General features: G+C 42.1%; 1 protein-coding gene across 1 annotated transcript in view; it reads right to left on the reverse strand.

Moving 5' to 3' along the window:
- The window catches only part of ANKFN1 (ankyrin repeat and fibronectin type III domain containing 1), a 156,141-nt gene that overhangs the window by 128,872 nt on the left and 11,886 nt on the right, over positions 1 to 15,383 (reverse strand). The window contains exons 2-3 of the mRNA XM_035026784.1: positions 12,209 to 12,410; positions 9,296 to 9,506 (exon numbers count right to left, since the gene is read on the reverse strand). Coding sequence (XP_034882675.1) covers positions 9,296 to 9,506; positions 12,209 to 12,394 — 397 coding nt within the window. The 5' untranslated portion in view covers positions 12,395 to 12,410. The remainder of the gene's footprint in view (positions 1 to 9,295; positions 9,507 to 12,208; positions 12,411 to 15,383) is intronic.

Raw genomic sequence — 15,383 nt, forward strand, 5'->3', positions numbered from 1 at the left:
TCTCTTACTGCAGTTGGCTCCTTCTCCAGCCAAGCAACTATCCCTCTGAGCAGCCATGGCCAGCACAATAGAGGGTCTGTGAGTGTGTGGTGAGCCGGCCGGCTGGGGCAAGACCACTCGACTGCTCCTGAAATAGGCCCCATGCTATTGTGGTGTTTAATTATCAACAGCATTTCTACCACCCAGTGTCTGAGTGGGTATTTGTTCTAAAACCTGCCCAGCTAATTAACTACGAGGTGGGGGCGGGGGTGGGGCGGGAACTTGGTGTTCAAAGAATACAATTACGGTTACTGTTTAAATCCTGAGATAAATAATGATCGGACTGAGTGTTTTTTCCTCACCATCAGACTCTAACCTATGGAGCGCCTACTACGTACTATTTCTTAATTTCGCCTTGCCCTGCAACTGGTGAGTTTGGGCCTGGTTGATAATTGCTTAGAGATTGAAAATGTCGTAATGAGGGTAAAATGTAAACTAATTTTAATTCTTAACTGAAAGTTTTAGGGAATAATTCATTTGATTTGCTTGGAAAAAATGAATACATTTGCCTATTACTAATGATATGGCATTTTGCAACTCAGCAACAACTTTTCTATTGTTACTAGCATTTTTCTTTTCTTTTTTGTTTTAAATTTATTGATGAGAAAAGAAGGTACAAGACAATTCTTTAGTCTGAATGTCTGAAGGAGCCTTAGAACCAGCCTTAGATGATTCTTCTTATAACACCCTTGGCCCTATACGATTTCCTCTAGGAGGGGAACTTGCTGCTCACCAAGGCAGCCCTATCCATTCTCACTTTCAGTTTTAATTTAAAAGAGTTTAATTTAATTTTAAAAAGTTTCCTCATCCTAAGCTGAAATCTGCTCTCGTCTTATTTCCAAACTGGAGGTAAAGTGGTAAAAGGGCTTTAGGTTATCAATCTAGATCAAGCACTGCCCGTTACGAATGTGTGATTCTCACCAGTTACGCTGCCATCTTGAACCCAATTGTCTCATCTGAAAAGTAGCACAGTAAGCTGTCTCATAAGCTGCGATAAGTTATTGGTAATCTTTACACAGATGGCTCTCAATAGTGGGGTTTGGTATTATTATTACACTCACTGGTCATAGTTTTTAGAGGCACACAAAAATAAATCAAATACTTGTTTTATAAAATAGCTCTATGTCCTTCCATTAAAAAAACCCAAAAACCAAAAACCAAAAACCAAAAAAAAAAACCTTCTTGCCCCCAGGTAAAAATCTTCTGTCCCAACTACCAGTCAGAAATATATTATATACTAAGTGGTGTCAGTTTCAACCCTATCTGTTATTTCAGAGAAGAAAAAAAGGTCACTTAGGTATAAACCTTGAATTGTAAGCCAGTGTCCTCTGGGCAACCAAGAATAGCTGTTAATAAAATTCATCTTTGCTGATCATAAGGGACAACCTTCTCACAGCCTCACAACTGCCTTGTTTTCAGGTAGGAACATCAAAAGAAATACTGTAGAGGAGTCCAAAAATTAAATGTTTTTTCATTCAAAAACTCTCATACCAGAAAAGCTCAAAACCTCCGTTTCAATTTACCTGTCCTGAAGGGTTCCGGAGTCAGAATTCACTCTGGCTCCCTCAGGTCTCAACCTGTTGTCTTAATTTCAGGTTTCCCCAAGGACTTTGAGAATGTAGCTCCAAAAAGTTTTAGAGATTTAGAGATTAAATGTTTCATTTTAATTACTGTGGTGTTTTCTCCTCCTAGAGCTCATTACGCCCTGGACATGGGGCTCTGGAATGTTCTTCCCTGCTACTTTCCAACAGAATGTGGATTCACAAAGTCCATATTATATAGTTTAAGTTGTAATTGTGGTTCTTTAAGAAGCCAGAGCCAATGACACAGAGAGAGACTTCCATCCTAAGTTTCCCGAACTCCAAAGGGCCAATGGACATTTCTAAAACAAGCTTGTATGCAAAACCCTTGAGGAAATTATTTAGAGAATCCAAAGCAGATCACCAAATGATGTCATGGCTTAAGTATGAAAGAAGATAATCCTATCTTCTGCCAATACCTTCGCTGCTGTCTAATAGAAATACAGTGTAAGCCACATTGTTTAAAATTTCCTAGCAGTGACATTAAAAAAGAAAAAAAAGTACTGAGGGTTGCTGGAGGGAGGTGGGTGGGGGATGGGCTAAATGGGTGATGGGTATTAAGGAAGGTGCTTGTTGTGTTGAGCACTGGTTGTTATTTGCAAGTGATGAATCACTATATTCTACTCCTGAAACCAACATTACACTATATGTTAACTAACTAGAATTTAAATAAAAATTTGAAAAAAAAATAAAATGAAAAAGTGAAAAGAAAAAAGTGGTATTAACTTTAATAATCTATCTTAGTTAACTCTGCAGATCCAAAATATTATCCTCTCAACATGTAATCAATGTAAAATTATTGAGATAGTATATATATTATATATAAAATAAATATATAAAAATAAATATATGTAATATATATAATACACTAAAATATATTTTATTGTACTTAAGCCTTGAAAATTCAGGGTCGTTTTACATTAAGGACACATTTTAATTTGGACTAGATGCATTTCAAATACTCAGTTGTCGCATGTGGCTGGTGGCTCCTGTGTTGGACAGTGCAGTTTTAGAACATAAAATCCCACAAATGTTAAAAAGTGCTTGATTTGGGCAGTGTTTTAAAAATGCAAACAGATGGGTAAAATATTTAAATTCCTTACCAGAAACTCTTGGATTGTTTTATATTGTTTTTGATATTTATATTGACTAACAATTTTTTGACCATTTACAGTGTGCCAGGGAAATAGTTTAAAGCTGTTATTATTACATTTAATCCTCAACTCCAGGAGAGCCCCCGATGATCTCTGTCTCACAGTAGTCACACCCGACCACACTGTGCCGGAGTTGGCCTGTGTGATCAACAACATTCGGCAGGAAATGAGAATATATCCTTCCTGAGATTAGGTGATAAAAGACACTGTTGCTTCTACCTTGGTCTCTCTCTCAGATCATTTGCCCTGGCGGGAGCTAACGGTCACATCAGGGAGCAGCCCTCTGGAGAGGCCCACGCAGGAAGTAATGGAAGTCTCTTGCCAACAGTCACTCTGAGTAAGGTTGAAGTGGATCCCCTAGCTCAGTCAAGCCTGGAGGTGATAGCAGCAGTTATGTTGGGGGAACTTAGGGATGGGGGCCTAGATTGTGAGCGTGTGCATGGCACAAGGATGGTTTGGGTGGGTTGTCAAAGGTATCTTTTAACTTTATCTATAATGTTTTCATTTTTTACAAGGAGAATATATTCTGTGTTGCATGAATATTTAAAAATTAAAAACAAGAAAATGAAAGGACAATTAACTCTTGAGGAGCAGGTGAGTAGACCTTAGGCCGTGGCCACCTGATGTCTAAATAATTGTTTGGAAATATAAAAAAAGACCAATCATTCCCTTCAAAAGAAATAATATATTCATACCCTTCAAAAGAAGTAGCCTTGGGATTCATTCAATTCAACACATTTTTTATTGAGTGCCTACTGTTTGCTGGGGATACTGTAATGAATGAGACAGACAGGTTCTGCTCTGTGGAGCTTACATTCTAATGCAGGAGAGATGGAAAATAAACAAATAAAATGAAAAATATATACTGATAAGTACTATATAGAACATTAAAATAAAGTGATGTGATTAGAAAGTGACTTTGGACTTGATGGCCAGAGAAAGCCTCACCTGAAGATGTGACATTTAAGTGGAAATGTTAGGAAGGAGCTGGCCAGGGAATGATCATGACTGAAAGCCTCTGAGCACTCCCTGCACAGGGACTAGCTGGGACAGAGGCCCTCTGAGAAGAGAGTGAGTGCAGCGTGTTCATGGGATGGGAGGGAAGCTGGTGGGGCTGGTGTACCATGCATGAGGGGTGAGCAGTGTGAGATGAGGCTCGAGGAGCAGGTCTGTAAGTCCGGGTGAGTGAGGATCTGTACACCTATTTTAATGAAGCAAACAAAAATACCTGGGGACTCATTCTAGAGACCGGCCCAAAGCTTGTTCTTTACATATTCTTAACGGTTGCAAATCTTTGTCCTTTGAGGGTGGATTTGATTTCAGGAAACCTCTCTAAATCATTTGAAGCCAAGTCTGGTGAACACGGAGGGTGATGACGCTGGGCAATGCTGTTTTGGAACAAAAATCAGGTGTGACTCTAAGCAGCGAGTCAGATTTTCTCATAAACTGGCTCTGAGGACAAATCCAAAAGTGTTTAGAGCAATGGCAGCTCTGTTGGAGCAAGTGTGGGGTCTCCCATGAGGACCATGTTAAAGGATAACATTTGTTTGGATTGTAGACTTTCTGGGGTGTTTGTTTATATAAAGCCAGGCTCATTAGTTTATAGTCACACCTCTTAGACGTGCCCTGAACCGGTCCCAGCACCAACACGATCCTTCGACTACTGCAGAAACTAGTGGTGCATCCTGACAAGTCGGCCAAGATTCTAACACTGGTGTCTGCACCACACTCGCATGACAGCCACTCGGCAAGTAACTGCACACAACTAAGGCTGGGCGACATCTCCTAGTTCCAGAGGCAATGTCCGAGAGAAAGTGAGCGAGTTCACAGAGAAACACAGGGAGGGTCTGCAGAGAAGGGAGAACAAGGCTGTAGAAAGGGCAGAGAGACTAAAGATGAGGAGCATTCCATCATTCTTACTGGTCCACATTATTCAACAGTATAAAGCTGAAAACAGTCAGGCTCCATTTACAACCAAATTCTACAACAGTACCTGGAAAATAGCAACGTGACAATAGCAAGAGGTACTCCCAGGTATAAATTACTGAAAGACTTACAGGTATTTCCCACACATTGTGTATACACTATGCATGTAACTCATATGTGTGTCTATGTGCCTGAATCCAATGCCTGTAATTCCCAGCAGCCTAACACAGGGGCATTCAAAATTTCACCTGAAAATGTCTGAGCACCTACTATGTGTCAGGTACTGGGCTCGAAAGACAGACAAAATCCATATGAGTGACCCCATCTGCACATGGTAGGTATCCAAAAAGAACTCATTTCTTTATAATTACTGTTTATAGACCCTAGATGATCCCAAATAAATAGCAGCCACAGAGAGGCAAGGAGCTCACTGATGACTCAGCACATTCCTCCTGGAGACCACTGAACTGGGATTGGAGAGTGGGGGCAGGACATGAGTTAGTCAGAATAAGGGAAGGGCCTATGACTGGGGACTTTCACTAAGGGAGATAAGTCTTTCTCAGATAGCATTTGTCCCATTGAGCAGGAGTCACGGCAACTGGGATACTGACTGGCTGGAACCATCAAATGCAGAGCCCCTGGGTGTCCCTACATTAGCTGTCCCAGCTCCAGTCCTTTCAGAGTCTCTGCCAGTTTCCTGAGCTCAGCACACCAGTCCGAGTGGAAGTACTTGGGATTCTACTTTCATAATAGCTGATACTATCTTCTAGAAGGAATGAGTATTATTTTGCTGCTTGCCTAAAGGTGGGAAGAACAGAAAAAAGTCACTGAATAAACACAGTAGATGGATCTAATAAGCAGGTGGGGTTCTGCATATATTTAACCTTGGGGCGGTATGCAAGTTCCGGTGGCCACTTCTGGAACTTTCCCTATGAGTAAGGAAAGAGTACCTGGTTGAGTTTCAAGCCATGTTTGTAAGGAACACCTCGATATAGCATTGTGATTCAGGGGCTAAAGCCTGGAAGACATGCCTGACCAATGGTTTAGAGTTAAGTCCCTAAACTCATCTGTGTCTTTGTGATTCCTGCAATGAACCGTGGTGGATCACAGAGGACTTGCTTCTGAGTTGTGCTGGGATTCTTGGTTGGCAGCGTGAAAAGAGTATGGGGCTGGTTTTCAGAAGGGAACACCCAGGGGAAAGGAAGACAGAAAATTCACCCTATTAGAAACTCTGCTCGTTGCTTTGAAAAACTTGACTGGCATGAGAAGAGGAAGCAACGGAGAGTCAGGGAAGGGAAGAATGAGGTGTGACAGTGAGCGTGCTAACGCTTTTACACAAATACCAAAGCATTACAGAGGATCTGGGTTCAAGTCATAGTTCACCACTTCCTGGCTTTGTAGTGTTGGGTGAGTTATCTGACTTTCCTTATTCCGGTTTCTTCATTGAGCAGAATGAGGTAAGGGACTCCCATTTTACAGGCCAGTTGTGAGGACCAAATGAGGTGATGCAAGCAAAAGGATTTTCACAATGTGTCAAACGCTCTTTGGACTTAAGGCCTCACTGTTATTTTTCTTCTCTTATATCCTGCCTCTGCAACTTTTGGGGAACGATTTGCAGCAGGTGTTTGCTTATCTGGTTCTGGCTGGTGGACCACGGTTTTTCTCCTGGGCTGGCTCACACTCACGCACAGAAGCAATTCTCTTCCTTTTGTACTTGATATATAAAGTGAATTAAAAATCCCTGAAAACAGATTGTGCTTTTCTATCGTGCCTCTCTCTAACAGGCATGGCACCTTAGTGTATAGAAGAGAACAAAGACACACACCAGAGGATTTTAGCAAATGGCACAAAGGGAAAGATGCAAGGGCCCAGCGGCCACAGCCCTCTGTACTGATTATTTGGAAAGGCAGTAAGTTTGCAGAGAAGGATCCCAGGCATGGGTGTCCCACAGACCTGGGTTTGAGTCCTTGACATCCCTATTCACTTGCCAGATGTGTGACCTTTGGTTAGTCACTTAACCTCTCAGAATCTGTGCTACTGTAAAAATCAGAGATAATGCTTCACAGTTACTCAATCACTATTCCTTTGCCACCTTTACACATGTGGGAGTCTATACAGGGTACGATCTCCTTGACTTCTTGGGTGGCCAAGGTGACTTAGGTGTCATATTTCCCGGAGGCTAAAACCTGGGTTTATCTCTCATCTTCCTTTACAACTTTGTCATGATGATTGTGGTTATCATGCCAGAGGGAATGAGAAAAACCAGGGACCTTTTGAATGAATTTGCTTTTGGTTTAACTAGATTATTTAGGACGCAGGTTCTTTTATGGAGATTTAATTATGCACAAGGGGACTTGGGGAGATTGGGAGTCTCACTGGTTTCATGGAAAATGCAGAGTTCTTTGTAGCGTCTCAGGTAAGTGGGACTAATGTTTCATCCAGCCCAGTGCAGGCAACATCTGGATGAATGGTTTCCTTGTTCCTATAGAATGGGGCTCAGTCTGCATTCTCTGTGTTCAGACCCTCTGATTCTCTCCCCACCCCTCTCTCGCTGGATCTTTGGGGCAGACATTATTGCAATGTAAGTTGGAAGGTAGCAAAGACTTTTCGGTTTCTTCCATCTCTATTTGCCCACCCCTCCGAGCCTCCCATTCCATTAGAAAGAAGCGGCACTTTGACGATGGAGCTCTTACTGCAAAGCCCCAACCCTACTGAACCCAAATCCTCACTCTGACATGAATGTGGTGAGCTCAGCATTTTTAAAATAAAGAGTTTCCTGATACAAGGATCTGCCTCTGTACCTAGTCTTTGGGTGGTGGGGGTTTATGAAATTTAGGAGCAGAGATGTGGCCTCTAATTATATATTTGCTTGCTTCTCTTTCAGCCTCCTGGGTCTCACCACTTGGAAGTAAGTGAATCAGTATTAGTGAAAGTAGCAGTTTGATGAGTTTACTTTTTTCTTTTAGGAAACATAAAAACTGTGGCTCAGAGCCATTGTGGTCATTGGGTCAGAGAGTTTGTACCAAGGGGAATGCGAGTGCCTACCTCAGAATGTTGCCGTGAGGTTTCAAGGAGTCAATGCATGTAAAGTGCTCAGAATAGTGCCTGGCATTAGCTGAGGGCTCCACAGCTTTGTCCTGTCCGCTCCTGGGCTGGCTCTGCCATCGGCCCCAGAGCAGCTCCCCTGGGCAAAGTACTATGAGCTCTACTTTAGAATACATCCAGAAAGAAGCCAGTCCCAACAGACCATACATTATATGATTCCACTTACATGAAATGTCCTGAATGGGCAATCTATAGGAAGAGGAAGTAGATTAGTGTCTGCCTGCTGGGAAGAGTGCGGGGGTGGTTGGGGAGTGAGAGGGTATGAGTAATGAAAATGGTCTAAAAAGGACTGTGGTCATGGTTGCACATGGTGTGTATACCAAAAACCACTGAACTGTACACATGAAATGGATGAGTTACATGCACGTGAATTATCTCTCAATGAAGCTGTTCCAAAATACATCCAGAATTCCACCCCTGCTCACCATCAATGTCACTACCGTGCCAGTCCAAGCGTCTGTCTCCTGGCCTCCTAACTGGCCTTCCCAGTTCCACAGTGGCCCCACCACTGTCTATTTGCCATGGAGCACAGTAGCGATCTTTTAAAATGTAAAGCAGAATATGTCATCCATCGGTTTCAGCGGCTCTGCTGTCTCTCCGTCCCATTTACGATCAAAGTGAGCATCCTGTCACGGGTGTGAGAGCCGGAATGATCTTCCTTGGTGATCACTCTCCTCCTGGCTGATGTGCTGTGGCCATCAAACATGCAATCTCGTTCCTGCCTGCCTCCACACCTTTCTATTGCCGTTAACTCTGCCTAGGGTTTGACCCCGTATCTCCTCATGGCTCATTCCCTGATCTCACGTAGGACCAGGCTCAAATGTTACTACATCAGGGAAGCTTTTCTTGCCCCACCTATTTAGAATAGTCCCCACTCCATCAATCTCTAGCCACTCACTTTATTTTCTTCATAGCATTCACCATTATTTGAGTTTATAATTTAATTAATCTATTTACTTGCTTATTGGAAGTTTCCTCCACTAGTGTCTAAATTCTATGATAACAGGGATTTTATCTTGCTCACCATGGCATTCCTTGCTCACCATGGTATCCATGGCTCACCATGGCATACCTAGAACAGTGCCCTGTCCTCAGTGTTTGTTGAATGAATGAGTGATTGAATGAAGTCACCATATTGCCTATGGACACAAGACACTAACACACACATACTTAAACTTTTTCTACGTTCCTATTCTATAGCCTCACTTGGTGTGTTTCACATATTTTAAAACTTAGGTTATATTCTTAGGAGGAAGTTCTTTCCAGGTTCCTGTTCAATTCCACTCAGTGTATTCTGTTTAGAATGTAACCTGATGCCTAGACTGGTTAAACACTGTCACTATTTGCGTGAAAGTCCATGAAAACACGTAAAGGCACTCAGAGCCTGTCTTCGTCAACTGTTCTGCTCTAAATGTCAGCAATGGCTATTTCGGTGGCATGAAGCTGGGTCAAGTCTTAACAGTACATGGTTTTCTTCCCAGGTTTACTTACAGTGTGGACTTTCTCGGGCCCCTGTCCTCAGAAGAATCCTGGCGATGGGCACATTGTTGGTCATGATGGCGATATCTAGAGGCGTCAGCCCCTCGCTGTTAGGTGTGTTGAGATCTAGTTCTTCCAGTGTGTACTGATACAGGAGGATCTGCACGGCATCTATGTCCTGTTGTTCGACTGCTTCGAACATGGCTTCATTGCCCTGGAAGTTCTGGAGGGCAAGAACACAAGCAGGTGAGCACAGCTTGCCTTGTGGCTTAGCTGTTCTGATGTCAGTGACTGCTCCCCACTTATAACTGCAGTTGTTAACACAGCTGGACCTTCCCTCCATCTTTCTAATGGGCACCGAATGGATCTGTATATTTAGATGCACTTAAGACCATACAGTACAGCATGGCTGGTCTACAGAGAAGAGCAAACATCAGCTTTCCTCAAACCAGCCTTTTGTGCAGTACTGTCTGATAGGTCATTACGAGGTGTTCTATGGAGAATGTAGCGTGCAGTCATATGAATTTGGTGTACACTGGATTAAGCTGGGTTGTTGCATTATTTTACTGTAAGACCTCTCAGAGTCTTTAATAATTCTAACATGCAGTTATGCAGTTATGACTCTCCAACAGATGGGAAATATGACCTGTTTTAATATTTGTTCAGAGAACATGTTTTTGCTTTTTTTTTTTTATTGCATTTGTTTTAACTGCCCCTGGAAATAGTGTTCTATAGAGCACAGTTCAGGAAAATCTGCCATAGATAATGCAGCACAGGTCGCTGAAATGATGACTGGCTTGCAACTGAGAGCACGCTTTCCCCCCGACTCATCCCCTCCCCTCCCATCCCCATGTCCCTACTATCACTCAGACCCAGACCACTGTCATCCCTTGCCTGGACGACGGCAGGGACCTGCCTGTTGCTGGTCCTAGTGTCCTCCAGCCCGTGCTCCATACTGACACAAGAATAATACCACTAATGTCGATTATGTTACATACCCCTTCCTTCCTGCAACTCTCGAATAGCTCTCACTGCCTACAGGCCGGCTCCCCAGCTCCTACACTCCTCTGTACTAACCTCTGCACCTTCTCAGCCCAGAGCCCCAACCACTGAACACCTGGCAGTTCTGAGCCCTCAAGGGAAGGCCTCAAGAGGTGGTGTCCGGTGAGGGTTTCAGTGGCTGGGTAGCCAGCCAACTGTGCTGAGAGGGCCAAAAGCTGAATAATCATAGGATAAAAATCACCTATAGAAAAATAACAGCTAAGGACAATACAGTTACATTGAAAAGTTCTATCAGAGATTAATAGTAAACAAAGGAGAAAAGCTCTGGAATTCTCTCAAATATGTTATTTCTGCAGCTCATGGGAGAAGGGTAACAAATACACTATTTACACATCTATCCGGTATCTTCTCCAGGAATTGTTTGCTCTTTAAAAATGTTGAAATACCATTGGTCCTGACATAGCACAGGGCTCGCCTGATTAAACCGTGCAAGGTCTTCAGTGACCAAATATTTAGGTTGGCAGAGTTTATTTTTAGTATCACCAAAAATCAATTATCTCCATCGAAGGCTGCAGGTCAGCCTAACTGAGCACATGACACATGATTGAAATTTGAGGGAAATACAGCGCTATTATGCAAATACATGTTTTGACAATGGGGTCCCCAGGGGTAGAACTATTTTTGGTATGCAGCTCTCTTTGCTACAGGAGAGTCTGCTGAATGGAGAAGTGTTTTGTCTACAGTCTGCCAAACGGAAGAGCCTCTGCTGCTGAGGCCGTAACTCAGCAACCGAACCCTCCCAGAAGATGAGCTGGAAATGAGACAACAAATGAGAAAACAGAGAGAACAAAGTTAGCATGCTGCCCTGTCCACAGTTGTGTATTTGTCTGTGATTCTTAGTATGCCTAATTTCTCATGTGCCATATTTGCTCTCACTCTTGAGTCATTTCCTCCTCCATGCTTTTGTTGGCAAACCCTAGCATGCTTCTCTCTGGAAAGGCTTGCGCTCATTTCTGTGTTAAGCTCAAACAAGTGGTGCCATTACCCCCTGCAGAAATGCCCTTGCCAAGCATGGTAATATTATGCCCTCAGCTCTTACCAAGGGTCGGTATCAGAAACTACTCTATGACAATGTCCGTAACATCACCAATATTGACCTTCCTTCTCTATCACACAATTCACTGTGGCATCTTATAAAGGCCAGAGGACTCAGCAATAGGAAAACACTCATGCTTCTGGTAGACTTTCAGTTATCAGCTAATGGGATGCTATAACCAAGTGGACTTCCCTTTCTGCTTTGACTGACTAGGAGCTCAGAGAGAAATGTCATGGTAAGTTTTAGGTACTATATTTGCTTAGGATTTTCGTATATCTATTTCTCTTTCTATCCCCATTATTTTCTAGTTTTTTCACTCCTTCCTTCCTCCCTTCTTTTCTCGCTCACTCTCTCCCTCTATCTCTATCACTTTATTTCCCATTATATAACACATACACATTTTTTTTGCCTAGATTCTGTTTTGAATGCCTCTGGAAAAGCATATGGGCCATACATTATAAATAAGTAAATGAAATGTTCATTGTTCATTCAGTATCTGAATGAACACCGGAGCTCTCAAAAAGCCTATTTAATTCATGCTATTTGTCAAACTGCCATTTTGTTGTTGTTTCTTTGATACATTAGAGAAAGAAAAACTAAGAGAAAAGAAAGGCAAGAAATTAAAAAAAAGAAAGGGAAACTCTCACATTCACTCAAGTTTCAGCTCACAGCACAGACATGTGCAGGTCCTATCTTCCCGGACTCTCAGCACTTATAAAACTGCACATGCAGGTTCTGAAGTAAATGTGGAGCTTCTTAGAATCTCTTCAAACCCAAACACAACTGCACCAATCAAGCAGAGACAAGAATAAAAACAGTGTTATTACCACTGAGGTCTTTCTGAGGCTCAGCCGGTCTGTTCTTGCTCGAAAATAGGCCTCGTCAAATGAAGAGTGGCTCCCCTTCAGTTTCTCAGAGAGGTTTCTGTACAGGCGTTTGGCAGCATTGGGAGACGATGGAGCACTATGTTTCTTCGACTGAGAAAGATGTAGATTTTGCATTTGTTGGGTCATTTTCACACGGCAGTTCCTAAGAGGAGGAAAATCTGATGTTGTATCATATACACAAGACAATTATAAGTTGACAAAGAATTTTATCATCACCAGTAACCATCTGGAATCCTAATAAAATACTGTAGCTGGAAGGGATCTTGAAGAGATCCAGCTTTTTCATGTTATAGATGAGAAAGCTGAAACCCAGGGAGGGAAGCAGCTTGTTTATGGCCACATAACTAAGTGGGGGAAAGAATGAAAGGACAACATCCATTTACTATCTAAACATATACATTTACGTACAAACGTATATATGACATGAGCCTCTACTCAAGTCTTTCAGTCTCTATCCCACTGGGAGGAAGTATCTCAAATCTATAACCCAGGGGTTCTGTTCAGTTCCCCTTGGGTATATGTAATTGGGATCTTTCTACCTACCTCGTTTTAGATGCTGCCCTCTGTTGGGTGTGGTTGTTCCCTGCAGATACCCATTCTCTTGAGGTGTTCGACTATGCCTCTTGTCTGAGATTTGGTGAGCTACCTCAGTGCCCAAAAGTTTGGGGGATTTGTACCCATAGGTCCCTCCCTGCTCACCCCAGATACTGCAGACAGTGTCCTCCAGGGCACTCACTATTGGCATTCTCCATGCTGTACTTGACTGCTGTCCACAAATCTCTAAACAGGTCCTCACCAGTGTCATACTTGGAGTCAGTTTCCAGGAGATCAGCCATGCCATTTCAAAAGCCATCCACCATTAAGTTCGGTATTGCTACTGAAATATTGATGCTACCGAGGCTATGGCTGCCTGGCATGCATCTGTGCATTGGATGAGCAAATGCATAAATGAAATAACTGGCCGAGGCAGTTATGTGCCAAGTGTCTCCACCTCGGGGGAGCCTCCAGTAAACAGGACCAGGTCTCTCTGGAGCACGCTGTTGCCTTCCCACCACCTCCCCTCGAATCTCCAATGGAGTCTTCCATTTGTAATGCTGCCATTTCTATTTAGCTGTGGCCCTCACAGGTCATCTCCAGTCCTTGACTTTTCATAGTCTTATGGACCCCATTATACAATATCATGTAGAACCTCTTTTATTAACCCAACTCTTCACAGGATTGACTTCTATAGGGTAAATTGTAAGTTCTTTAGCCTCACATACAGGTGCGTGCCTCTCCAACCTCATCTCTTACTGTTCCTCTACGTTTTATGTTTCAGTCTTTCTGATTTCCTTAGGGTTTCCTAAATAGTTCAAACTCTTTCCTACCTCTGGGTGCTTGTTTGCACTACTTTTGCCTGTACTGGAATTCCATCTGTGCCTTCATCACCTAGGAAATGACTGATGATCCTTAAAGTCTATGCTCAAGTGCTCTCTGATAGCTGCAGGCAAATTTGTATTTACTCACTCACCTAGTATATGCCTCTTACAGAAAATATTTTATTGTTTTACAGCTGTTTGGCTTTCTGTCTCCTTGCTAGTCTGTATGCTTCTTAAGAACAAGGCCTGCCAAGTATTAATTTTTATACCTAAAATATGCCTGCCTCGAAGTACAAGAAATATAATACAGATTAGGCTATGAATTGCTTCTCTTCCAGCTACTGACTATGTGACCTTGGGTGAGTTACTTAACATATCTGAATCTTATTTTTCTCATTTGTAAAATAGGGATAATGCTAACATCACATTACAGTTATGAGGATTTGATGAGATAATGCATGTAGAGAGCTTAGAATACAGGAAAACTCATGGCAGCTATCATTTTTGTTACAGAAGATGTTCAATAAATACTTTAGAATAAATGAATGCTCATATGAGAGTCTATGACAAATAATATACTAAGGAACTACTCAGAAACCTCATTTTCTCCTCATGTTTCTGAACTGGGTTCCATATCTGTTGCGCCAACTAACTTGACTTACTTTCACTTTAACAAATGGAAAGCTATGCTCGTTACATTGTTGAATGTCTTTAGGAACCTTTTAAGTCTTGCCTGCAATCTCCTCCAACACAAATTACTTCTTAGTACCTTCCAAGGTCCTCAGACCTATTCGGTTTTAGTCAACTGTATCAGGCCCCACTCAGTCTTAGCTAAATGGTCATATGTACATTTGGGAGGATGATTTAAAGCACTAACTGTAGTGTGTATGTACATATGGGTGTGTTTTCATCTTTAATAATCTTTTAATTTACACAAAAGCAGAAATAGAGGGGGTAGGTGATTTGGTATCTTTCTCGTTCCATCTACAGATCTTTAACTTTGATTCAATAGCAATTACAGCATTTCCTCTATATCTTGCTGTTCCCACAAAAATTCCAGATTGATATGCAAGCTGGCTCACATGGAGATTGCCTTAACCTCTTTCTTTCTGCCTTCTGTCTTTAGCCTTTTCCTTCAGCGTTAATGCCCCAGTTCAAGCCATCTGTCTTGTCTACATCATTATCATTCCCAAAATAACTCTACATTCTTTTGTATCTCACACAGTACCCAGGAGTCCAGTAAATAAATTCTTGTCGATTGATCAAATTCCAGTTACTTGCCCTCTAACTGATGACACCTACCCACATGGCCCCTTTTGTCTTTGCTCATCTCCCATCTGTTCCCTTCAGTCAAAATAGGTTGACTTTCTCTGTCTCTTTGACTTCCTTCTCATACTGCCCCAGCTGTCCCTTCCTTCCTGGCCATCTTTCAGCATGTTTCTATTCTTCTAGATTTCATCTATCATTATATTTTCTCCCCCCCCCATATTTAAAATTTTGTCTGATGAAAGATATTGAGAAAGACACTCTGTATTATTTGTTCTCATAAACATGCACATCCCTCCCAACTGACTGTACTCTTAAATTTTTACCCTTTTAGAAAGGTGCAAGCCTTTGAGAAGTAGTGTAGTTTTGGCTCTGGAATTTGGCAGACCCAAGCCTGGATCATCATATTGTTAACTATAATCTATGTGACTCTAGGAACTTTATTTAAATTCTCAGAGTTCATTTCATCATATATAACAAGAGTTCTTACA

This window comes from Mirounga leonina, unplaced genomic scaffold (assembly GCF_011800145.1).
Source record: "Mirounga leonina isolate KUSES-001 unplaced genomic scaffold, KU_Mleo_1.0 Mir_200, whole genome shotgun sequence".
Classification (NCBI taxonomy): domain Eukaryota; kingdom Metazoa; phylum Chordata; class Mammalia; order Carnivora; family Phocidae; genus Mirounga; species Mirounga leonina.